At 44.0% G+C, this 27,324-nt stretch overlaps 1 protein-coding gene across 4 annotated transcripts in view; it reads right to left on the reverse strand.

Annotated features, from left to right (window-relative positions):
• Spata13 (spermatogenesis associated 13) overlaps positions 1-27,324 on the reverse strand; it is a 289,653-nt gene that overhangs the window by 57,497 nt on the left and 204,832 nt on the right. For all 4 annotated transcript variants that reach the window (XM_063232518.1, XM_063232520.1, XM_063232521.1 and 1 more), the window contains one exon: positions 9,905-11,449. In XM_063232518.1, coding sequence (XP_063088588.1) covers positions 9,905-11,449 — 1,545 coding nt within the window. The remainder of the gene's footprint in view (positions 1-9,904; positions 11,450-27,324) is intronic.

Consider the following 27,324-nt stretch of genomic DNA (forward strand, 5'->3'; position numbering starts at 1 on the left):
CCTAGGAACCTTAACTCTCTAAAGACACGATTTGAAAAATAAAAATACAAATCCAACTGGAAAAACATTTGTGAGTCACACAGACAGATGGCTTTATGTGTCCCCTGACTGGGCTAGGGAAGCATTAACTGCTTCTAGGTGTGTCCAGGAGGGGCCCCCGGGCAGCAGCAGCCTATCCACTGAGGGCCAGCAGAACGAGAGGCTCCGGAACAGGCAGCCCCTTCCTGAGTGCCTGTGCGCCAGGGACACGGGAGCTCCTGGCCCGAGGGTCTTCAGCCCACACCTGCTCCTCCCACCCGGCCTGGGCTCCACACTACTCAGAAGGCAGCACTCTGGCTCTGCCCAGTCTCCACCAGCCAGTTCCCATGGTAGATGTCACACACACACTGACTATAGGTTCTGTTTCCCTGCAGAACGCTAAAGCATCATGCTCTGACAAAAGATTTGTATCAGGAATATGTAAAGAAAATTTAACAGCTCAACAGTAAAATGACAGAGATGGAGTGAACTTAGAAGCCAAAGCTTTGACAGACACTCTACGACATTAAGACAGAAATGACTGGTAAGTACAGGAAAGGCTGCTGACCAGGGTTAGTCTCTAGGGAAGTGTCAAGGCCAAGAGGAAACCCCACTGTTCACCCGCCAGAAGGGTTAGCACTCACAACCTGCCAAAAGCAAGCTGCAGAAGGACGGCACCTCACACATTGCTAGGAACCTTATACATTGCTGGGGAGAATCTCAAACAGTAGTCTTGGTGGAAAACACTCTCGAAGGGCCTTGACTGGTTAGACAAAGTTACACATCCCAGTGATTCCACTCCTGGGATCCTACCCAAAAGAAAGAAAACATTTCCAACTAGAGGGCCTGAGTCTGAGTCCCAAATCAAGCCCCCCACCCCTCCAGCTTCTACACAGGGTTTGTACATAAATGTTCATAGCGGGATTATTCGTAAGAATCCAGAGGTGGAGACAACCCAGGTACCCTCAGGTGACGAGTGGACAGACAAAACATGGCCAGCCGTATAATAAAATCTGGCCATGAAAAGGAGAGAAATTTTGCATAAGCTACACATAGATAGACTTGAAAACAACTGGCTCAATCAGAAGAGCCCATCCTAAAGTCCACATCACATGATTGTTTCCCAAAGGGTCCAGAAACATAAAATCTCTAGACATAAAAGGCAGATCTGAGGTAGGGAACAGGAAGGGACCACAAACGGGCATGGGCTTCTTTCTGGGGTAACAAAACATGTTCCAGAAGTAGTGCATGAATTCTTAAATTCACAGAGAAATCACTGAATCGCTCACTGAGCCCCAAGGACAGGAATTTACAGCAGGTCAGCAGCTGCCTGGCCCTGGCAGACAGCAAGGCCAGGGATGCTCTGGGGAAGCCAAGAGTTCTCCTTAACTAGACTCTGGGAACAGCCACACAACTCCACGTATTTCCTACCAACTGTCAAACTGAACAATTCGGTGTACGTGATGTCATAGAAATTGTGTCTCCTTAAAACTAATCTTGGCCAGGTGTGGTGGTCCATGACTGTAATCCCAGCACTTGGGGGGCTGAAGCAGGAAGATCGATGAGTTTGAGGCCACTATGGGTCACAAAGTGAGTTCAAGGTCAGCCTGAACTGCATAATGAAACCCTTCCTCAAAAAGATAAAACAGGGAAAGAATTTAGCCAGCTGTCCCTCAGAAAAAGGACTTATATCTAGAACATATAAAGAATTCGAAAACATCAAGCACCCCAGATTGAAAGACCCAATTCAAAAATGGGCTAAACATATCCACAATGAAATGAACACACACTTCTCAGGTGACATAGAAATGGCAAATAAACATATGAAAAAATGTTCAACATCACTGATCATTCAAATTAAAACAACACTGAGACTCCATCTCACCCTAGAAAGGATGGCTGCTATCAAGAAATCAACCAATAACGAATACTGGAAGGACTGTGGGGAAAAAGGAACCCTTCTCCACTGTTGGTGGGAATATAGACTGGTGCAACCACTGTGGAAATCAGTGTGGAGATTCCTCAACAAACTAGGAGTGGAAGTTCCATTCAATCCAGCTATTCCCCTGCTGGGTATTTTCCCAGAAAAACTGAAAATGTCATGTCACAGTGATATATGTGCACCCATGTTTATAGCAGCACAATTTGTAATAGCCAGATCTTGGAAACAACCCAAATGCCCATCAACTGCAGAGTGGATGAAAACAATGTGATATTTTTTACAAGGGAGTATTACTCGCTATAAAAAGGATAGTCTTGAGCTTTTATAGGTAAATGGAGGCAACTTGAGACCATACTTATAAGTGAAATAAATCTAATTCACATTTATAAATATTGTATTGTCTCCCTAATATAAAAAAATAAAAAATAAAAGGCTGAAAGAGTAATAAGATCCAAAATGTACAACAGATATAATAATGAAAGGGAAAGAACATGATAAAAAGGAAAGAACTACTGGGATAGGGTAAAGGAGAATAGGAAGAAAGGAAAAAACTGTATGTATGTTGGTAAATAAAGGTATGTATTTGTAGGCTAGATAGATAACTGTACTATCAACCTCTATTAGTTCATCAAAAGGAACAGTTTGTGCTGTCATGGTTTATTTTTGTGCCTAGATCTTGTAACCCAAACACCTACTTCTAAGATAACAATATGCAATATATTAACTAACTAGTGTTAATTTCCTACTGGGTTTTTAAAAAACTCAGTATCATTTCTATCCTTTTTTTTTTCTTAAAAAAAAAAAAAGATAAAAACAAAACCAAACAAATAAAAAACCAGCCAACAAAAAACTAATCTTGGGAGAGGCTTGGGTTACGGGCCCAGGCTGGAACCCCTGCCTGGCAATCCTCAGGCCCTGCATTCAGTCCCCAGCACCCGGGGAACAGAGTCTCAGGCAGACTTCTCAGGCAACAGAATTGTCTGGGTTCTGGGAATGAGTCTGTGAAACAGTTACAAGTAACTTTTAAACTGTTTACATCTCCCAATCAGCTATGTCACAGCCTAAAAAGCGCCATCTAAGTGATCTACCGAGAGCCCCAGTGGTGCTGTGGATTCATATCTCTCATCAATGTGCACACAGCAGCATGCTGACCCTTTCGCTACCATCATATGCCAAGTACCACCGCCAATGTAAAACTCCAGGACCATTCATTTGGGCTGCAATCACTAGCCTCCATCATTTCCTGCATTATTCCATACCAGACTGGAGAGGCTTTACTTCAGTGTCAGTACAGCTTGTGGTGCCACCAACACCCTCTCCTTCGTCTCTCCAGTCTGCTGCCTGCTTGTTATTTGGTGGCATTCACCACCGCAGCCCTCCCCGTACCAATCATCTCCGCCTCTCCCCAAAACATTCATATACTCGCTGAGAATACAATGGAGACCTTGGAATCAACATGTCCTTTCTACTTCCACAGCTTTCGCACAGGTCTCGTGACCCATGGACAGGCAGTCTCTGCTGTCCTTGACTACCTGATCTATCTGCTCTGCTCAGCTGACCAGCCTGGCCATGGCCCCCTGTGGTCACTGCTCAAATATGACCCTGGCTGTACACTGCCTGCAGGGTAAAGTCCCAAGGCCGTGGTCCAAGCAAGGCCCTTCCTAATCATGCCCAGACCAATCTTATCTCCTACTTCTCCACCCTCCCGCTACGGGCAGAAATTCTGTGACAAATCTGCGGTTCCCTGAGCACAACAGATTAGTCACTGTGCTGGACTCCTGCACACATACTTAGGTGTGCTGGCTACACGCTTGTGTGAGTTTTCTCTCTGCTGAGATAAAATACCCAACACCCAAAGCTAAAAGAAGACAGCTGTATTTGCCTCACAGTTTGTAGAGGTTTCAGTCCACAGCCAGCTGGGTCTAAGGCAGGGTGACAGAGGGGCATCCCAGAGGAGAAAGAGTCCATGGCAGAGCACGGCAGACGCGAGGTAACCAGCAGTGAAACAGCAAGCAGCAAGTGACAGCAGACAGCAGCGACAACAGCCCGCTTTCGGTCTCTCACATTTGACCAAGGCTACCCCGTTACTCCCAGCACTGTACTATGAGCCAGCACCACATCCTCGATGCTGCCAGCATCAGCCACCCTAGCTCCAGCCACGTCCGAACAGCTTCGCCTACGACGGCTGGAGGTTTGGGGGGACAGGCATCTAGATGCAAGCACTAACAATGCACGACCACATTTCACCCTCACAACCCATACAGTGGGGACCCTCACTGCAGTGTGCAGCATGCAGTGGAAAGGAGGCTGGACAGAGCAGAAGTCCAGTGCATTGCAATGCCATGGCCCAGCGGAGTACTGGCCTCTTCTCCTGCTCTCTTCCTATCAGCCAGAAGGCCGTTCTTTTCCTCAACTGCTGTCGCACGGCCCCTACCTGATCCTTCCTCCAAGACTGCACTCAGCTGCCCCCACCCAAGCCTGCCACCCTCCTCCTGGAGTTGGTGCTCCACGGCTCAGGGCACACACTCATGAGGCACCCTTGTCACTGCTGCCATGCTGATGTGCACGCACTCTGGGTTTATCAATGAGTCAGAAAACCCAGGGAAAGGGGACAGCTTTGCTGTGCCTTCCAAACTCCATCTGGCACGCGCAGGAGCTGACCTGCAAGGCATGTGGCTGCGTGGTTTGTGCTCTCTGCCTTCCAGCCTCACTCACGCTGGTGTCTTCCCGAGGTTCTCCGCATCCACCGCACCCTTCTGCCGTGCTGCTTCCGAGCTGTGTGGCACTGAACCCTGTTGCCCTTCTGGTCCGTCGTCTTCACAGTCACCTTCGCAGCAGTGAGCTAATTTCTCCAGCACACGGCTCTGTTTGTCTCTGCTCATAAGCGTTTTTGGAGCCTCCATTTTTACCAGTTTTTACACTGAATAGATTCTTTGCACTGGAATTCTGGTGTTTGCAACCTAGACTTAAAAATATCTTAACTTGGATTATTCCACTACATCAAACCAAACTGCAATTGTTCCTGTTCTCTGCCTTTATTTTATTATTAAGTTTATTGGTACAATTTAGATATACACGTTGATCACATTCATCGTGGGGAATTTCTACCTGTACAAATTGGTAGAATATTTTTCCCCGTTCCCCTCCCTTCCCTTTAACCTCTCTTCTTCTCATTTACAAAGCTTTGTTTCCATTTTATCCTTTTATTCTCATTTTTTTCTTTTCCCTTTTTCCTTTCTCCCTCCTCCCTCCCTAGTTCCCCTTTCCTTTAGAATAATTTCTTTCTACTTCACAATACCTATTATACATTTTGGTTCTTATTTATACTTTCAGTTTCTCATACCAGAAAAAACAATGCAATATTTACACATGTGTGTCTGACCTATTTCCCTTAAGAGTTTGTTTTCAAGATGTGTCTGTTTAACTAGAAATATTTCAAAGTTTATCCTTCTTTATGGCACAGTAGTACACCACTGCATGAAAAGATCACATCTTTCTTTTATCCATTTGTCAGTTGATGGGCATCTGGGTTGTTTCCAAGATTTAACTATTACAAATTGTGCTGCTATAAACATGGGTGCACACATAATTTTTGTGATATAGGTAATTCTTTTGGGAAGATACCCAGAAGGGGAATAGTTGGGTCAAATGGGACCTCTAGTCCTAGTTTGTTTGTTGGTTTCTTTCTTTCTTTTCCTGAGACAAAGTCTCACTATGTAGTCCAGGCTAGCCTTGAACTTGCAATGATCCTCCTTCCTCAGCCTCCCAAATGCTAGGATTACAAATGTGCACCCCCACACCTGGCCCTTTAGTCCTGGTTTCTCAGGAATCACCACACTGAATTCCGTAGTAGTGGCACCAGTCTACATCCCACCAACAGTGGAGAGGGGCTTCTCTTCATCCGTAAGTGCTGCCAGCATTTGCTATGGTTGTCTTCTTGAAGGCAGCCATCTTTCTGGTGAGATGGAATCTCAGCGTTGTTTTAATTTGCATCTCTTGAATAACCAGTGATGTTGAACATTTTTTCACATATTTATTTGCTGTTTCTACTTCTTCATCTGAGGAGTGTGTGTTCATCTCAGATGTGCATTTTTGGATTGGGTCTTTGAATTTGGGGAGGGGCTGCTTTTTTTCAATTGTTTGCATGTTCTAGATATTGGTGCTTGAAGAAACAGCTGGAAAAAATTTTCTCCCACTCTCTGGGTTGTCTTTTCACTCTGTTGGTGATTTCTTTCGCTGTGAAAATTTTTTAAAATAAGATGAAATGCTGGTTGCTTGTTCCCTGTCTTTGTATACCGTCCCAGTTACTGCATCTGCCTGAAATGCTGTCTTCTTTGTAGCTCTCTGCGGAAATCCCACTTCTTGGAACTAACTTTGCACCCTTGCGAAGCCTTCATTGAATGATACCATCTTGGTACAGCTGGTGAGAACCGCAGCTCTGCTGAAGCTCACAGGATTTTGTTTTACCTCCTTCCTGGGATTTGTCCCATTCAGTGCAGTTCTGCTATGATTCATATGTCTGGGCTCCTGTGCGATTTTGTTGCTAACACAAATTCTTTCTCAAGCTGCTCCTAACTGGTCTCTTCCACTTGGTAGAAGCTCAACAAATTTAGTTTGATGCACTATTGAATGAATGTATCAATGCTAGGATATGCTGAAACTTTACACGCGCACGCATTAAAAAAAGAAAATTCACATAGCACCAGGCTAGTTATTCGGCATTTTTCAATCCCTTGTAAAATGGTAACACAGCATTATGTGTGTATGGTATTTATTTTTTTTTTAAAGTTCTGAGGAATAAAACCAGTCTTTAACCCTCCATCACTCAGGTCATTCAGGTGTGGTGGTGCACACCTGTAACCCCAGCACTTGGGAGGCTGAGACAGAAGGATCACTGCGAGTTCAGGACACACAGTGAATTCAAGGCCAACCTGAACCATAAAGCAGGACTGTCTCAAAAACACAAACAAGCAAACAACAACAAACAAGAAAAGTCAGGTGAGTCTACCTGAAGGAACAGTGAAAACCACAGAGGCACCAGTGTTAAAACGCAAGGTTAAGCGTTTAACACACACAATCTTATGACTCTGCAGGGCAAAGATGGATCCCACTTTTGGACCCGAGGAGAACCAAGGCCAAGAGAAACTCAAGTTTTCCCAGTTTGCTCAGGGTAGGCATACTTTTTTCTTTTTCTCCTGAGACAGGGTCTCGTAACGTAGTTCAGGATGGCCTTGAACTCACTATGTAGCCCAAGCTGGCCTCTGACTTGCAGGGATCTGCCTGCCTCAGCCTCCCAAGTACTGGGATTACAAGTATGTGCCACCATGTCTGGCTCTACTGCTAATTTAAGACCCATTTCTCAAACTCTATCAATCAGGGAACAATCTTAGGGACCTATTCAACAATCTCGGTTCTTAGACCCAAGCTGACCCCTAGGTGGCAGGAGTAGATTGTACTTTATAAGTGAAAGGAACAAGGCAGTTCCCTGACAGCATGACAGCAACACAATTTTGTTGAAACGCTTACAATTTTCTGAAGATGACATCATTCCTAGCGAGGTATAAGTAAATGACTGTAAATAAAAACTATTCCTCCCGCTATTTTAAATAATACCATAGTACATATGGATTTTAATCTTTTCATTCTATCAGAAGAAACAAAGCTTAAATTTAAACTTGCAAGTATAACCATACTGGCAACAAACTAAATAATGAATAATACAATGTATGCTAAAATATGGTGAAAACTAAAGTATAACTTTGTGTCATGCATAAAACAGATAAAAACTGCCTTTAAATTCACAATGGTTGAAATTCTTGTATTTTGCAAGGTGTTCTGTTTCATTTGTATTTGGTTTCTCAATGTCAAAATGACAGGGAAGGCTTCAGGTTACATTTAAAAAGCCCTTCTTTGTGAGTACCATTAAAATTCCCACTATATAAAATGCAAACTGAGTAAGCCAGCTGTGGTAGTACACGCCTGTAATCCCAGCACTGGGAGGCTGAGGCAGGACTGCCTCGAGATCAAGGCTAGCCTTAACTACATAGCAAGACTCTTGTCTCAAACAAACAAATGCAAGTGGGGTATAAAACCACCATCCTCCATCCCCATGATCCCACCCAGGACCTCACAATGCTAGGAAAGTGCTCTGCCACTGAGCTATCTCCCTGTCCTCTATTTCTTTCTATTTCTGATATTTTCATTGAAAAGGCAAAAGGAAGCTTGACATAACACATTAGAGCTTGGAGGAAATGAATGCAACTTAAACTGTGATGAACACACTGTGGCGAATTATTAACACGTGTGAAAATTAAATACCCTGAACTGCAATACCAATGCTGTTTCTATTTCTACCCTCTGTAAGCTGTGCATTAAATAATACATAGCTAAGAGCAGCAAATGTACACACAAAATTAGACACAGAATGGTCAGTGTCCTACTGGCAAGTAAAGTTACACACTATTTTTTGCATATAACCACTCAACATGCACTCAGGAATAAAATATTTTTAAAAATTTTAAAACAAATTATATTAATTAAGGTATGATCCCATCTTTCACATAAAGAAACCTCTAGACTTAAACTTGGTCCCCAGGGTAGTGCTATCTGGACCTTTATTATTCATTCACTGGTTTTTCTAGACAGGATATTGTTATGCAATTCAGGATTGGGCTGGCCATAAATTCATTTCGATCCTCCTGCCTCAGCCTCTGGAGTATTGGGGTTACAGGTGGGCACCACCATACCTGGATCTTTAAGATGGGAGTCTAGGTTATCATGGTTGATGCTCTACAAGGACCATGGGACCCAGCTCACCCTGTGCTTCCTGGCTGGAAAAATGAATGCCCACTCCGATATCTGCCACCCTTGCCAGAGGCCCTCACTGATGGGGCACCCAACCTTGGACATGGGCCCCCAGAACCGTGAGCCAAAATAAACTTCTCTCTACATCACAAACCTTGACCCAGGTATTTGTAAAAAGCTGAATATACCCGGGACTAAGCGAAGGTTTGGGCCAAGGGAAAAACCCAGAGCCCACAGAATCGGAACTCATTCTCAAGGTGTGCATCTAGTTCTATCTGACAACTCAGCCATAAGAGCTACTCAAAACATGCAAAAGAGTTCATGGTGACCAGAACTGGACAGTTCCAAAGGACTGGCTGGCTCTCGGTCCTCTGAACTAGGGACCCTGAACATAATCCTTTGATTTGATCTCCCGAAAAGTACTCTGCAAAACTTCTACTTCCTAGGTCTTTCTGGGAAGTCCTACTGCCTAAATATCTCTGACTGGCAAAGAGACAGTTCACAAGCTGCCCCGGCTTCTGAATTGCAAATCGAGGAGAGCAGTCACTTATCTGCAGGTGCCGGGTGGGAAGGGGATTATTTTATACATGGAGCACGGATTCACACCTGTAAAACAGTCACATCTGTAACTTATGTGGAGACTAATTTGCAATACATATACATGCATGCGTCTCCCCATTTTCACCTATGTAAGATAATATTATTAAATATGTTCATAAAGTGAAAATTATACAGTAATGCAAAGCTGTCTGGATGCTTGGCGGAATGTGAAAAGAATGCTGCTCTTCTGGCTTTGGCAGTTATTAGCTGATCCAATTCATGAGATGCTTTAGAGATTGACTCTAAAAATAAGTGTGATAATTAGCATAAAAATCTAATATAGAGGCATCATTCGAGGTTGACAGGCACATAGCTGAACATTTCTAATTCATTCCTAGGAACTAAAACATACTCAGGTCCTGTAGTGGTCTCTTGATACCAATGATTTCATTTAAAAGGGCTTGATTGGAAACAAAATATGAAGAAGATATGGGTAATAAAAACTTTCAAAAATGAAAATGTGAGCACCTCTAAGACCCACATAGGGTCCCCCAGGGCCCTGGAATCTGGCGCGTAGCAGGGGCCCGCCTGGGTCCTCACCTCCTCCTCCTCCTGGTCCTCGATCTCCTCCTCCTCCGGGCTGGCCGCCCCGCTGGGGCCCGGCTGAGGGTGGCTGCCTTCGTCGCTGCTGTCCTCCGCGCGCGTGCTCTGCCCCGAGTCCTGCAGCGACCCGGGCCCCGGCTCCCTTCCGCCGCTTTCCACCGAGGCCAGGGACAGCGCGCTGAGGCTGCCCGGACACCCGCCGCCCATCGTCCCCGGGCTCTGCGGGCTCTGCGGCTTGGGCGTGGTGGGCCTGGGCGGGGTGGGGGGCGCCCCGGAACCAGAGCTCCACCGGCCGCCGGCCCAGGGCTCCACGGCCTCCAGGGGGTACACGGCGGTGTCGGCGTCCACGCCGCGCCCCGGGCGCCTGCGGTCGGGCTCGCAGCTGCTGGACGCGCGGCGGGAGTAGTCGTCGTGCAGCTGGCTGCGCTGCCCGAGCCGCGGGCCCGCCTCGCCGCCCGAGGGCGCTGCCTCGCCGGGGCCCGCGCCGGCCTTGGGGCCCTCGCGCCTCCAGGCCGCGTCCGCCACGTTGCTCAGCAGCTTCCACACCCGGTCGAGGTCCTTGGCCCGCAGCGGGCTCCTCCAGCGCCGCGCCCTCGGCTCCGCGCCGCCCAGCCGCTCCGAGTCGGCCGAGGAGCTGCTCAGCGTGCGCCGCGGCGCCGGCCCCGGCCTCTCGCAGGCGGCGCGCAGCTCGGCCAGGTTGGAGGTGGACTTGCGCTTGAAGGAGCCCCTGCTCCGCAGGCCCAGGCTGTCGCTGCTGCGGCTCCGGCGGCCCGGCGCGGGCGCCTGCGGGGCGGCGGCCGGCGGCACGGCGGGGCTCGGCGGCGGCGGCGGTGCCAGGCGCCTGTCGGGGTCCAGCAGGCTGATGCGGCCCAGGCCGTAGGCCCTGCGGATGCTGCGGGAGCGGTGCGTGCTCCGCTGGAAGGCGTCGTCGTCGGGGTCCGAGCCCTCGGAGGCGCTGTCTGCGGCCCGCGGGGCGTCGGGGTCTGCAGCCGCCGCGCCGTTGGGCAGGGCAGTGCCCAGGGCGCCGTCCCACGCGCCCTCCTTGGAGGCCTCGGACGCCTCTCGGCTCTGAATGCCTTGAAGGATGGAGGACTTGAGCTTTTTGAAAGAGCCCATCTTGCGGAAGGAGGCCAGGGCGTTCCACGTGGAGGAGTTCCCCGCGAGCACCACGGGGCGCGGCCTCTCGGTGTCCGCGCCCGCCCCAGTCCCAGCCCCGGCCCGCTTGCGGCTCACGGAGAAGAGGCGCACGAGCTTGGAGGGGCTGAGCCGGGGCTCCGGAGCTTCGGGGTCGCTTCTGTAACCTCCATTCCGGTACGCCGCTGAGGTCACCATCTTGGGATCCTTCAGGTCGGAGCTCGAACAGGCTGCTGCAGTAGCTGGCCCATGGCCGTTCTGGGTCGTGGTCATGTTCTGGGAGCCCAGGGCAGCGTGGCTCAGACCTACGTGGACACCTGTGTCCGCAGGCCCCCACTCCAGAGCGTCCAAAACACCAGCCTGGTTTCCATCCCTGCTCCACGCATCGGGCTCCGAGGTGGCCACTGCCTGCAGCAGAAAACAAAGCGAGCACTTAGCCGTTTTGCCCACAGAAAAGCCTCTACAGTCCAGGGCTAATTGTTTTTGCTTAACAGTTGCCACTATTAAAAAAACAAAACAAAGGTAAACCCCATGGCTGGGCTGATCACATTAATAACTACTTTTAAACTGACGGTTTTCATCAGTTCATTTCATAATACATTCAAGGTAAGAAGGCAAATACATGACCCTTTAAAAAAGGAGGAATTCTGGATCAATATGATGGTGAATCTTTGAATTTGTTAAACCTGCAGACGTAAGCTGTGGACAACCGCTGGAATGAAAATGTCATTATTCAAGGCTTTTTGTGAACTGGGAGGAATCTCTTATCACACAACAGAAGAAAACTCCTCAGTAACTACCTCAGCTGTGTCACAGTGAAATGGAGCCGTGTTCAGAACAACAGTCAGTAAGCAGAGGGAGCTTGGTTTACACTGGAACAAGCGTGTGTGGAGATGTAGAGAGGAGCTCTCCTCTGCTTCCCAGTTAAGGAGGGCTGTAAAGTATCAAGAAACAGGAATGAAAGAAGAGTGACCAGGGTCACAGGCAGGAAGCCTGGGGGCAGGCTTTGTGAAGAAAACAGTTAGCAAGGAACTTTGTCAACAGATGGTAACAGGCCAGAGAGTGGAGAGAAGTGAAGACAGCTTTCGAGTATTACGAGTTCAGACCCAAGAATTCAAATTAAGCCAATAATATACCTTCCTTGTTGCATGGAAAATGACAGGCATGTGTCCGTGTTCATGCCTTTCTCCCCCAGACCTGTGTCCACTCCCTTCTACCCTTGTAACTTGTCTGTGCCTTCCTTCCTCAGACCTGTGTTTATGCCCTGGCCTTCCACCTGTTCAGCCTGCCATGTCTGTATCCATGCTCTCCCCCACCACATGTACCCATGCCATACTCTTTCCCTCAAATTGAAAATGCTGCTACCTTTCAACTTTCCCATGAGGTCAAGACCTGCTGACCCTCATGAACTAGCCTAAATGTCACAGTCTTCCCACTCTCAATAAATGATTAATGACTAAATAAATGATGATTGGTTGGTGCTTGCTGTGTGTCTGGGCCCTACACTAAAGTCTTTAAAAAACAGCATCATGCACCTGAGTACTCATGCAAACATAGGAGGTCAGCAGAATGATTTTCACATTATAGATAATCACTTGGACACTTGGGTAGGTTAGGTCATTGTCTGGGCTCTGCAGCTGCCACTCTAAAACCTGTGTTGTTCCCCACTGCATTAAACTAATGAGCACAGAGACAAACACAGCTGAGATCTGTACCCAAAGCATCTGACTTCAATTCCAGCACCTCATCACCCTAACATTAAATCCCAGCTGTCCTTGGATTACTGTCAAAGCCATTTCCTCCAAGGCAACTGAAGGGCAGTAGAGAAGGAGAACAAAGCTGTACAAAGACCTTCAGGTTGGATCTCCATTTAGCTTACCCCTTCTCGAAAGCAGAATTTGACACTGGGCAAACAGAACTGGGTCTCATTTGCTCCTGTAGTGGACCTGTTTGATAAATTCTTTGTTGGCCTCTGGGTTATCCCCAGAGCTAAGGGTAAAAGGGTGAGGGTTGACTCCATCTGAGACCAAGCCAAAAGGTACACTGACTTAGATTGTCAGGCAATCCATCAATTACAAGATTGATGGCCTATTGCATACCTTCTAGTTTAATGTTCTAATGGGGAAGTGAGGGGCCTAAAGGACCATGGGTTGCAAGTGAATGTGCCACTTAAGCAGTCTTGATTCAACACACTGAGATTGGATGAACTGTAACCAGTTCCAAAATAAGCCTAATACTGAATTATCACCTGTATGTCTTCTCTGACTGAGGGAGGGACTGTGGTTGTTCCAGGGCCTCAGAGCCCTGAAATGAATCAGAAGCTGAATAAAATATTCAAGTCCAGCTTATAGGAACTGGCTGACTGAATATTAAGTAGTAGTAATCTTGCTATGATTTGTACTGGAAACAAGGAAAAAATGCACAGTCCTATCTTGTAACAGGCTGGACAATTATTAGCACCACCACTAGAGGGCACTAGAAGCACTTTTATTCTCAACAAGGACACCTGTGTTAAACTGACCCTTAAGGTTCAAGGCATGCTGGGAAGCATATTTGTTAGGTAGTTTGGGTATGATCCATAGATGATCTAGAGCTAGACCTAAATTTTAAACAGTACTGTCACATGATCTTCAGGAAATTATTTCAGTAATCTGCTTCAGTGTTATCTCTAAAAAGGTATTAACATTTATGTCTCTATCAACCAACATTCATGAGCCTCTGTTGTGGGCAAGATTAGTACAGGCCTCACAATGAAATCCACACAGTGATAAGAGACTGACACAAGCAAAGGGACAGAGTAGTTAGGAACATAAATTATGACTGGCAGGCAATAAGTTAGGTTGACCAGCTGTCTAGCCCAGCCAGAAATGAGCTTTCTATGACATGGGAACTTTCAGAGCTAAATTAGAAAAGTCCTTAACAATCTGAAGTGACTGCTTACTAGAAGGATAGCCCAATGTAATGAAGTAGTAGAGAGTAAGGGGGAAATGGCCTTAGAAAACTATCCATACTCCTAATCAAATACCTAATCATTTTTTGAGGCCAATGGCAAACATCAGCTTCTCTGGAAATTCCTTCTTGAAACTCCTTGAATGAATAAGATGTCTTATTCGGTGGTGATATACAGCTTTCGGCATCATAACCAAACTGTATTACCAAAGCATGTAATATACTAGTTTTATATGGCTGCTCTCAGAACAAAACTGCACAGGAACTGTGTGATTGTCCATCTCAGTATGAGATTCTGTCAGTATCCTGCCTGAATCCAGTTTTTTTGTTTTTTCTTCACTTTTGGTTTTTTGAGACAGGATCTTGCTCTGTAGTTCAGACTGTGCTTGAACTCACTATGTACCTTAAAGGCTGGTTTTGAACTCATGCTGATCTTCCCTGCCTCAGCCTCCCAAGTGCTTGAATTACAGGTGTGTGCCACTTCCCCTGGCTCTGCCTGCATTCAGTTGCATCTACAGATGTAAAGTGATACCAAGGTAACAAGTCACTGCATAGCACTATTTTTTCCCAAAATGAAGATGTTTCAATTTTTATAACATTACTAAGTACTTATTTAAAACTTAAGTTTGAGTAAAGATTTAGATTCTGTAAAATATATCCAGAAAGCCTGAGTTTCTAATCTGGGCAACATGCTTTTTTTAAAAAAAACTAGTGATTTACCATTTTGCTCAGGAGCTGAACAATGTGATTGTTGTGTACTGCTCAGAATGAAACTGAAGATCACGGAAAAAAAAAAAAGCCTTTCCTGGAATTTCTGAGTAACATACCAAGTTGCATTATTTAGAACTAATACTTTGACCTCTATTAACTAACAAGGGTTTCAATTCAATTAGTGGTTTTATAGAAAGTCTTACAAATCGTGGGAGCTTCGCCAGAGATGCTTATGAACAGAACTACAAGAATTTTGGATAGGGATATTGTGAAATCCAGTTGTCTACAGCTGCATTCTGTAGTACATAAACTTTAGAATACTGTAGAATGTTTCTTCTGTAATGAAATTTTTCTAAAAACAACTATAAACAAAAACTTTAAATCTTAAATTTTAAATTCAGGAACATTTACCCAGTTTATGTATAACAGGACAGTTTCTACACTGTGTTGATACAAACCATGGAAAATGTGACACTGAAAGAAAAGGGTGATATCTGAAGTGCTAAATAAAGGAGTGAAATGTGGATCTCTGTATTATAGCTCTAGAGTAGATGACCACAGGGAATATCTAACTCATAATTTGTAGAGTTTACGATCCTGGAGAACAGTGAGACTGATCTACTGCTACACTAATCCCTCTAGTTATACATTCTATGTTTTCAGGTATGCTTAGACAAATATAATCCCAAAATATTAAATGGAATATTCCAGAAGTAAACAATTCAAGGATTTCACATCATATGTTATTCTGGGAAGTATGATTAAATTCCATGTTATCTTGCTCTGTCCTACACAGGTTGTGAATCATCCTTTATCCAATGTGTCCATGCTGTATATGCTACCTGCCCAGTAGGCACTTAGTATGTCTTGGTTATCAGATCAATATCATGGTATCACAGTGCTTTTGTGTTCAGGATACCCTTATTTTACTTCATAAAGGCAGTGATGTTGGCAATTCAGACATACCAAAGAAAAGTTGTAAAGCACTCTCTTTACAGAAAAAGGTGAAAGTTTGTTACATGTAGGTATAGAAATTGAGCTCTGCAGGGTTATTAGTGAAAGTTATGAGTTCTCGACCTCAGCACTGCCACCTACTGGCACTTCCCTCCCCTGCAGATCACTATGGTCAAATCTAAGACTGTCCTATTCCACTGATTTCTGTGCAATGTGAGCTCACCACTGCCTTACCATAATAGGTCTGTGGAAACCTTGTCTGGCCATGTGGCCTGGCTTCCTGACTGTTCTCCTGTCTTATGCTGGGGCTCACTTTCAACCATTCCTCTGCTGCCAGTGTGCTTTCCAATCTGCAAATGGGCTTATCACTGAATCCAGCACCACCCAAAGAGAGGAGAACTCCCTGAGCCTATACTGAACACCTTCACTTCGGCTGGGCTAGACCACTCCTCACGATCCTTTTTCACACTACTGTGTCTCTGCCTACTTCCTTTTTTGCTTTCGGTTCTCTGTCCAGTCACTGTTTTCTTTCTGGCTCCACAACTCTCAGGCTGCCCTGACAAATGGCTTGAGACCAAGCTTCATCAGTGGGAAGCAGGCGTAGGACATGATACGAAGGTGAGCAAGGCAAGGCCAGGCTATTTCTTCTCCTTTCTCCATGTATATGACACAGCTATCATTTAATTTAACCATAGTTTATGACATTTCTGTAGGAGAGTTCCGAAGACCTAATGCTAGAGAGAAAGTGATTTTCTGTACACTCCAGCCCTAAGACTAGACTCCCTCCCCCTCAGCCCTGTCCATGTACACATATTGCAGTGAAGGGGAGGAACAAGCTGCTCACTCACCCCTGGATCTGATATTCTCAGTTACTTCTGCATAAGGATAGAGGAGGATGCTTCAAAGAGCCAGGGGCTCTGGCTTCATTTAAATTAAATGTTTATAAATTACAAGTCTGCATATAAACATAAATGTGGGTAACTGTGTAGAAGGTTAAACACTTCCAAGGGAAAGCTGTCAATTTCATATAAGTGTGTGACTGTCTTGGCTTGCCTTATCTGGGTTACTGGGCTAAACTGCATTCCTGTGGGGAAAAAGGTATTTCCTCGATGGGGATGGGTGTTGACTTTGCCAATCCTATGAGTGATGAGGTAGAGAAAATGAGGATTTGCAAAGGCATGCTTCAGACACAAGAAAGATACTTTCTGTTTCTGAACTTGGAGGTCAGGCAGGCGTAGCATGAGATGCAGTCAATCTCTGTGTCCATGCTGGCCATTATCCCCAGTGCTCATGGAAGATGCAGCCTCTTACCTCTATCTTTGGAGCTCAAAGAACCCGGGAAGACTGCCAATAGTAGCTCTAAAGGTCACTCTGTTTTGACTTCCTACAGCTCATCCCCTGTCCTCTTCCTGCCTAGTGGTAAATAAGACAGCAGCAGTAACTACCAAAGTTCACAGCCAGGACTACCTACCTAATGGCTGCAGCTAGTGCCAAGAATGATGTCACCGTGGAGACTGTGCCTCCCCACATTCACTATTCAGAACAGTGAAAGTTTTCCAGATGGGTGGCCCTAATCTTGAAGGTCACTGGAGCAAAAACAATGTCTGCTTGCGGGAGGTGGACTGGCCAGGATCTGGGGGTGTGCAGTCAACACAGACACCCACGCAGAGAGACACCAAAGCTTCTACCTCCACTGTTTAACTAAATGTCTAAGAACTTGAGAGGGTGTGTGCATGTGTGCTGCTGAGGATGGGAGTCAGGCCTTGTACAAGCTAGGTGACCACTGCACCACTGAGCAGCATTGGTAGCCCCTAACAACTGCTTATAAAGCATGCTGTATCACCCCTGCATTTTTTTTTCCAATTGGACTTTCTGCTTTTGCTTTTTGCATTCAGTGCGTTTTTAGGTGGAGAAAAGGTCAACTCTCAACTGAGTTTCCAGCCAGGAGCCAATGAGGTCATAATTTAGTAGGTGTCACAACAATTCATTCTGCCATCACAAAAGACAAAGTCCAGAAAAGGCGCTGGCCCTGCTGTACTCAATCGGGCATCTCAGATTCTCAAATTAGTTGTACACATGGAAGCAGTTGCTGAGGAGCTGTCTGCTGCCTAACCCGTCTTCCTCTAATTGAAGTGACAATCGGGTGTTGTTTCCCAGTGAGCCCTTCATGTCTCCTGGCACAGACATTCTCACTTAGAAACCATTTGAAAGCACTGAGTGATGATGCCACAATGAACAGAGCCAGTGGTGACCGGCTACCACATCTCTGCCTGCTGGACACGTGGCCTGGTTTGGCAGGAGCAAATCTGTGGCCACTCTGTTAGAGGTAGAGGCTCTTATCACTGGCCCATGCCTGGGGACACAGTGCTCACAGGTAAGGAAAGAAGCTGCTGGCAGTACATGTGGATGCCACATTCTCATACTTTCTCCTGACTCAGAAGAGTGAATGTAGTTTTTTCCAACTACAAGGAAAACCTGCCACAGGGAAAATGGACTGAAACCCTGGGAAGAAAAGTGTCACACAGACCTTCCCTGTCAGCACCCATTCCTCTCTCTGCAGAGAACTGTCCTGAAAAACGGGGCTCATCAGCAACTCAGGGCATCCTCAGTGGCTTTCTGGGAGCTTTACCTTCTTTATTTACCTGGTAGGAGAATGGGCATAGCCCCTGGCAGGAGCAGATCTGTGCTGCTCTGTTAGAGGTGGAGGCTCTTATCCCTGGCCCATGCTTGGGGACACAGTGCTGCTGCATGTGCAGAGGAATTCCTGGGATGGGATCAATGATACCAGTTAACTGACTGCCAGGTTTAATGTTCCCTCCAAAACTCACTGTGAAACTTAACTGCCATTGGATGAAGAGGTAAGGCCTTGGAGAAGTGATTAGGCCTCAGAACTCTACCCTATTTTATCAGTTTGCACTCTTTTTTACTTTCCCTCCCGTTGAGCTCAGGCTCTCCAGGCTCCAGAAGCCTGAGGTGAATAAACCTCTTAATGTTCAGGATACCCAGCCTGAGGTGTCCTGTCATAGAAGCAAGAACAGATTAAGACATGGATCTAGGCATCAGTCAGGACAGCTTAGATTCATGGAATCTCTAATTTTATTGGTTTGAATAAGGATTTTCCTTGTTTCTCCCAATGCCAGCAACATCAAGGCTCAGGAACATGAGTGCTTGCTATACCGTCAGAATGCTTGAATGGTAAGGGTTGTGAGTCTCAGCCTGTCCAGCTACCAGACAAAACCTTTTATTTGTTCAATACTTGGCAAAGTGGCCGCTCAGACTCATGCTGCAATGTGGCCCACTTAACTATATTTTATATTTGAATTTCATTTAAAAAGTAGCCCTGATTTTAGCCACTCCATACCACTAACCTCTCTTTAAAGCCTGCTGAAATCTGTTAATTATTTTTAATTACAATTTCAGAATTATAATGACACAGCAGTCGATGCTCTAAGTCCCAGTAGTCCTTCCTAGACCAAAGGTCCTGATGCAATGGAGACTGAGGGTTTGGCAATAACGACCGCCTTGGTTGCCTTGGGGGATTGCATAAGTGGCTCTTGGCCTCATGCATCTCAGAACACCTGAAAAGATAACAAAACCTGTCATTACTTGTGCAAGCATAAATTAGAAAGGAATATTCTTGCCTTCTACAAAAATGAGGTTGCTCTGGATTGTCTGTCTCATCTCCCAGCCAGAAGAAGCCTTAGATGGGACCTTATCCACTCGTTCCTTCATTTGATCATGCAACAAATGTTTCCTTAGCTCCTGTGTCTGAGTGGAATTCGGGCAGATACTTTAGGAAAAGGATAGTGAAAAGCAGATGCTGCCACAGCCATTAGAGAACTTCAGCTAACTGGAGAAAATGTATAATTAAATAAGTGAGCAGAATTTCCCTGCACCAGCCTCTTTTCATAAGAGACATGAACGCTAAATGTCACAGTGGTGATGGATGGCGAGCAGAACCAGGAGACAGATACAGACCTCGGATGCAGCAGGATGGGCAGGGAGAGGGTGGGTCTGCATAAGTAGTATGAAGGATTTGGGGTTGATCCTAAGGACCACAGGAACCTTGAGCAGAGGCCTTGTTAGCAAGTGACCTATGAAGAATGGAAGGCAGTCAGACTCAGAAAAACAACTGGGGAAGCCATCAGATTTCAAAGGAAATGAAACCAGTACGTTGAAGAGACATCTACACTCCCACATTATTGGATTATTTACAGTGGCCAAGAAATGGAAACAAACTCATTGTCCACTGATGAATGAGCAGATAAAGAAAATGTGATATACATACACAATGGAACACTTCAGTGGGAAAACAGAAGGGAAACTTGCCATTTGTGACAGCAAGGATGGGGCTGCAGACAGTATGCTGAAGGCAGTTATCCAGGCACAGGAAGACACATCGTGTGATCTAATTGTTTTCTTCAATCAGATTTTATCGGTACACTTTAGATATACATAATGATCACATTCACCATAGAGAATTTGTACCTGTATGTGATATAATGATTCTTTTTCCCCCATTCCTTTCTCCTCCCTTTAACCCCTCTTCCCCTCCCCCTTGTGAGCTCACTTACATGGAAACTTAAAGCAGACTGTAACATCAGGATGGAGAGGGTGAGGGAAATGGGAATGCCTTGGTTAAAGACTACAACATACTAGTTTTAAGATACATTTAGAAGATATATTCAACATAGTGATGATAGATAATAATACCATGTTATACTCCTCAAATGTGCTGACAGTGGATCTAAACTATTGTTGATAGTGACAATCATTTCACAGTGTGTCCATCTGTCACAAGCTTAGGTAGGCAAACCCCTTGAATACAGATTGTTCAGGTGGTGCTAGGGACAGAAACCAGAGCCTTGCAGGCAAGCAGTCTGCTACTGAGCTACATCCCCAGCCTTGAATGTGCACATTTTTAAAAAATCAATTATCATTGAGTAGAGCTAAGGAGAAAAGCACTGGGGATTGGAACCAGAGTCTTAGTCATTTTCATTATCACTGAGACCTATTACTCAACACCCACAATTTAAAAGAGTAGAGATTTATTTTGGCTTATGTAGCAGTGCATGGTCAGCTGGCTCCAAGACAGGACAGTACAGCGGGGTGCAAGCCTCGGACAGCTGAGAAGAGCAGCTCACAGTAGGGCAGTGCGGAAGCAGAGAGAGTGAAAGGAGGAGCTGGGGTGAGGATAAACCCTACCAAGCCATGCCTGCCATAACCAGACTCCCCTCTCAACAGCAAGTCAGCTATAAACTCCCATAATCCAATTACCTTCCCAAAGCCCCACCTATGATTCCAGGAGGTTTTGGGGGGACATCTAGATATAAACCATAACATGTATGCATGCTAGAAAAGTACTCTGCCACTGGGCTACACCCTTAGTTCTTTTGAAAAGTTTATTTTGAGATAGGGTCTCATTGAGTTGCCCAGGCTGGCCTTAAACTTGAGATCCTTCTACCTCAGTATCCCAAGTAACTAAGATTACCAAGTAACTAAGATTACCACCATGTCCAACTGGGCTTTGTCAAGTGTTTTTTCTGTACTTAGAGATGATCATATGGTTTTTGAACTTGGCTTTGTTGATATGGTGCATCACATTTATTCATTTATGTATGTTGAACCATCCCTGCATTTCTGGAATGAATTCTACTTGGTCATAGTGTCTAATCTTGATAAGTTGCTGCATTCTATTTGCTAGCATCTTACTGGGGGTTTTTGTGTTTAAGTTCATTAAGGAGAGTGATCTATAGTTCTTTTTTGATGGATCTTTCCAGTACCAGGGTAATGCTTGTCTCCACGAATGAATTTGGGAGTATTGCTTCCCTTTCAATTCCATTAAAGAGTTTGAGAAGTGTAGTGGATTGACAACTGGTGGGCAACTTGTAACATCCACCTGAATTGAATCAGTGTGGTTCTGGCTGTGGAAGGTCCAGCTGGGGACTGTTGCCAACAACATAAGAAGGAGAACTGGAAAGGAAGAGTAGTGAGGTGGTGTTGGGTCTCTTGTTGCCATGGTCTCTCCGGGAGATGCTTGTCAAGCTTCTTTCCTGACATGAAGCTGGCTGTTCTTATTTTTGGAGGACCTTGAGATCTTGTCGCAGAGAATGGCTGTGGTTCACTTTGGGGGAGCTCCAGTCCTTACTTGGAGCATTGCTTCCTGGCACTGGAGGCAAAGATGGTGTGCTGTTCAATCTCCAGGAGAAGCTTGCCACGCTGGCTTCCTGATATGAACTCAGCTGTTTTCATCATCAGAGGAGCTCGGCGCCTTGTTGTTGCTGAGGATGGCTGTGGTACTTTTCGGGGGAACTCTGGTCCTTATTTTGAGCATTGTGTACTGGTTCCAGCGCAGAACACTTGGCCTGCTGGCACAGATCCTTCATCCACTGGCACAGATTTTCTAGCTTCCACCACTGATCTTTGGGCATTCCCAGCACAGATTCGTGAAACAGACTTGTAGGAGTCACTGTCAGGGGCTCTAGGCCTCCAGCTGGACTTGTAGGGGCAGTCATGGGCTCTAGGTTTTCAGGTGAACTCATGTGTGACATTGCTGTGGGATCCAGGTCTGGATTCTTTGGGGTTTTTAGTGTGTGGACAGATTTCCTGCACTTTTTGTGCTTGACCCCTCTTGGGGTGACTACTATAAAATAATCTGATAAATTATGTGTACTGTATTAAATTGTCTTTCTTATAAATACTGATTATGACATGAAGTATTGGCATTAGGTCTTCTTTAAATTTCTTAGAATTGAATTCAGCAGTGAATCAATCAGGGTCTTTTCTTTGTCAGTAGTTTTTTTTTTTTTTTTTTTTTTTTTTTTGGTCTTTTTGAGACAGGGTCTCTCTATACAGTTCAGGCTGGCCTTGAGCTCACTTTGTAGCCCAGGCTGGTCTCGAAATCGCAAGGATCCTCCTGCCTCAGCCTCCCACGTGCTGGGATTACAGGTGTGAGCCACCACGCCTGGCTCTGTCAGTAGGTTTTTAATCACATTAATTTCAATGACTGATATTGGTTCATTTTTGGTTTTTAAAGAATTTTTATATTTTCTTGATTCACCTTTGGTAATTCATATGTATCTAGGAATCTGTCCATTTCTTCTGTTTTCGGTTTTATTAGAATACAAGTTGTCTAGGTACTGATGACCTTCTGGATTTCTGCAAAATCTGCTGTGATTTCACCCTTTCCATTCCTAATTGCATAGATTTGAGCCTTTTATTTCCTTTTTAGAAATAAGATTGGCTAAAGGTTTGTCAATTTAATCTTTCAAAGAACCAATTCTTCAATTCATTGATTCTTTGTATTATTTTCTTGCATTAATTTCTGCTCTGATCTTTACAGTTTCCTCCCTCTTTTTTTCCTAAAAGCTTAAGGTTCAACATTAGGTTATTTATTTAAACTCACTCTAGTTTTTGGATATGGGAATTGACTGCTATAAATTTCCCTTGAAGGATTGCTTTCACTGTATCCCATAAATTGTGTTATGACATATTGGCATTATTGTTTAATTGTAGAAGCCATCTAATTTAATCTTTATCTGTGACTCATTGGCTGTTCAAGAGGGTATAGTTTAATTACTATGTGTTTATGAAGTCTTGTGATTTCCACTGATTTCAAAGTTTGTTGCACTACAGTCTGATAATATGCATGGAATAATTTCAGTTCCTTTGCATTTACTTAAACATATTTCATAAGCTAGTATGTGGTCTATTTTGGAAAACATTCCATGTGTCCCTGAGAAGAATGTGTACTTTGATGCTGAAGAGTAGAACACTCTGTAGACATCTACTAAGTCCATTTGTTCAAAAATTGTTTTCAGTTCTGATATTTCATTGTTAATTTTTTCCTACTTGATCTATTTGTGGAAGTGGGGTATTGAGGTCTCCCATTACAACTGTATTAGTGTTTCTCTTATTTTTCATTTCCATTAATATTTATTTTATATAGTTGAGTGCACTGTTTGTTTGGTGTATATATATATTTATGATTGTTATCTCTCCCTCTTGGATTATTCCCTTTATAAGAATGTAATGACTTTCTTTGTTGTCTTAATCAGTCTTGGCCTAAAGTCCATTTCATCTGCAAACAGAACAGCTACCCTTGTTTTTTTCCAGGTTCCTATAACATGGAACCTTTGATTTTTAGTCTATGAATTTGTTTTTGAATGAAATGTGCTTCTCTATGCAGCACATTGTTGGATCTTACTTCTTGATCCATTCTGCCAGTGTGTTTCTTTAGATTTTGCTGAATTCAGACCATTAACATTGATGGCTATAACTGATATGTACTGACTTATCCTTGTCATGTTGTTTTCCTATTGTTGGTTACCTATTTTTTTTTAAACATGCTCTGTTTAATTGCTTGCCTTGCCTGGTGGGGTTTATGGAATTGTAGTTATTATTTCTTTCTTAAATGTCTTTCAGAACATTGTGGAGTAATGGTTTGGTGTTCATGAATTTCTTGAGGTATTCTTTGTTGTGGAACTATTTTATTTCTCCATCAATTTTGAAAGATAATTTTGCAAGGTATATCAAACTGGGTTGTAAGTTTCCTTTTAGTGCTTCAAATACATCACTCTAAGCTCCACTAGACTTGAGGGTTTGTATTGAGGAGTCAGCTGTGATTCTGATGGGCTATCCTTTATAGGTGATATATTTCTTGTAACAGTTTTTAATATTCTGTTCTTGTGTTGAATTTCTGGAATCTTGACCATTGTACGCCTTTGACGTAGTAGGGTTTTTTTTGTCCTAATCATGGCTAATGCAGTTTTGTATGCCTCACTTATCTGTGTGTCAAATTCTTTTTTCCTGCTTGGGAAGTTTTCTGTCATTACTTTTGTGAACATGTTTTTAATATCATTTGTGCTATCTCCTACTTTTTCATTGACTCCAATCAATCTTACATTATTCTTCTTTGCTTCATGTAGAAGCTATTGAATTGGTTCTTCATGGTTCTTTGCTGTTTGTAAGAAATCTTTTTTTTCATGGTCACTAACTGCAAGCCTGTCTTCCATGTCTGAGATTCTGCCCTCACACTGGTTTATTCTGCTTCATATACTATAAGTGGAATTTTTAATCTACATATCTGTTTAAAATCTACTTTATAGATTCCATTTCTTTCCTGTGTTGGGCATTCATCGTTTCCATCATTTTCCAAACTCTTCTATTTTTTAAACATGTGTCTGTTGCAGAGCCACTAACTAGGTTCACATCATCTCTTTAATTATCTCAGCAATTATTTCTGATTTGATTTTTTCTAGAGTTTCATTCATCTTTTTTGTTACTTCTACCATTACCACTTCAAAGAGGACAGGTCAGTGGCTTTTGAATTGTTACATCTCATTGCCACCTGCGTTTGCCTTTGGTGAGATGAAAGTCTGGGGAAAAATGTCTTTGCATTTTAAAATTTTTTTCAGTTTAATTCCTGGGTTGATGCATATAAACTGCTTAAGGTGAGTAGCTTTATTGTTAGTATTTAGAAGACTTAGGAAATGACTACTTCTCAGAGGTGTCTTCTAGGTGTAGCTTGCTATTGAGTTTTGAATCTGTTGCAGGATCCTTGCACTTCAATCTATTGGGGATCGGAAGTTGCTGCCTATTTGGCCCAGCTCCTGGCTCTTTGGCACTGGCTTATCATATGTTTTATGACCGTTGGACAATTTCAGTCTTGGTTTACCCAGAAGAATAAATGATTAAAAAAATTATGTCACTTTGACTAAAGTAGTACAATCAGTAATAACAATAGCATTAAACACAGCATAGAACATGACAGTGGTAATTCTTAAATCTTAACTTTACTAACCAGATTTTTAGTTAAATAATAAAATCTAAAAACAGAAAATCTAAAAACAGAAAATTGAACACATTAAATATGTCCTCAATATGACAATTTTATCCTCAACAGAGAAAGTTTAAAAGGGAATGGGGAAAACATAGAGAAATAGAAAAGGAAGAGATTAGATGCCAAGCTAGAGGACAAAGGAAGACTATGCAAGTTTTGGGAAACTGGTGAGGAAGACAGGAGGAAGAAAGAAAAATAAGAATCAAACAGAAAAACAACAAAAAACTAGAAACAATGTCACACTCAGATAAAAACAAGATCAAAAATAAAACAACTCAAAAACAAGTTAAAAAAGAAAACAAGAAAAAAGTCTACTTCAAAGTGTGTCTCTGTTATCACTGGCAGACAAAGTGGATAGAGGGAGTCCAGAAGTGAGTTGATTAATCCAGTAGGCCATCCATAGATTTATAGTGAGGTGGTGGATTATCCCAGGGAGCCTGCTTTGAGTTCCACTGAAGTTCCAGCTAGTTTCTGGCTATGAGGCTGGAATCTACTTTGTTCAGCCCATTCCACCTGCCTCCGGCTGGCTTGAAATCAGCTCCTTGACATCCAGCTGCTTTGAACTCCATTTCACCCTGACACTGAGAGATACTAGATGGAGTGCACCCACAGCTGTTAAAAGTGCTGAGCTTAGTTGGCTCCTCTCTATGATGGCTACTGCCAACTGCCCTCTCCTCAAGGACATCTGAACCTGAAGAAGTCATCATCCACTGTAGTCTGCTGCATCTATTGCTCTGTTCTACAAGTACATTTTCCAAGGAGTCTTCTGGGGTTGTCAATAGTCACCAGGCGTTTGCAAGTTTGAGCTGGCCCTCCCACATGGTGGTGGTGAAGACTCAGAGAGAAAGTGTCACTTGCCACTTTCTCCTTCTTCCTTAAAGTCTCTTTCTTTGCTTTCTCTGTAGAAGACCACATGGGTGCCCTCCCTTGAATGCAGAACAATTGCTGCAATATTAATTAAATCAAGTCTTATTTCCATGTACTGATATGTACAGAGCTGGCTATGGTATTTCTTTCTCTCTTCAGCTGGCTCTAAGCAATGCAAATAAGGCCAGCTAAAGTACTGATATACAACCTTTGGGGCCACTGTGACAGTCTCCAGTTTTCTAGCATAGTGCTGTCTATAAAAGATTTGAGCACACAGGATGACAAAGCCAGTCAGCTCCAGGAATGTCAACTGGGTATGAGTCTCAAAGTAAGAGGCTATGAGTCCCAGGAAACAAAAGTTTACATATCAGAAACTGAAGCAACAGCCTCCAAAAACCATTCAATTGCTACCTTAATTGAATTATCCTTCTGCATGCCATTCTCCTTGCATTTTGCAGAGATGCTTTTCTCCCACATGATTAGCCAGCTCAAGTTACTCACCATCCTATCACTCACTCTGAATCACTCCTTTCTTCACAAGATAATAAATTCTGGGAGAGGCCTTGGATCAAGGTCTTTGCGCATATCCTCAGTTGGATCACTTGGTGTTTTCACTTTCACCATGGGTTGCATTGGAGTGGTAGAATTAAAATTAAAATTAAAATTAAAATTAATTTGCTGGGATTCCAATAACATCCCAATGGGATTACAAATATAACATTTTGAGTTAAGAGGAAAATCAAAAAATAGATTACAATACTTGGATTACAATATTCATTTTTTTGGGTTACAATATTTGGTGCCCAACGCGGGGTGAATGCATAACTTTCACAGCACAAAAACTGACCATCATCCAGGTGAAAACCCACTGGACCTTGCATGACAAACTTTAAGGTAAACAGAGCATTTTCCTAATTGTAGTGCTCAGATATTATAAGTAGTGCATAAAAGTCTAATTGCC

This window comes from Cavia porcellus, unplaced genomic scaffold (assembly GCF_034190915.1).
Source record: "Cavia porcellus strain 051 isolate PalLab524CR breed Dunkin Hartley unplaced genomic scaffold, mCavPor4.1 scaffold_21, whole genome shotgun sequence".
Classification (NCBI taxonomy): domain Eukaryota; kingdom Metazoa; phylum Chordata; class Mammalia; order Rodentia; family Caviidae; genus Cavia; species Cavia porcellus.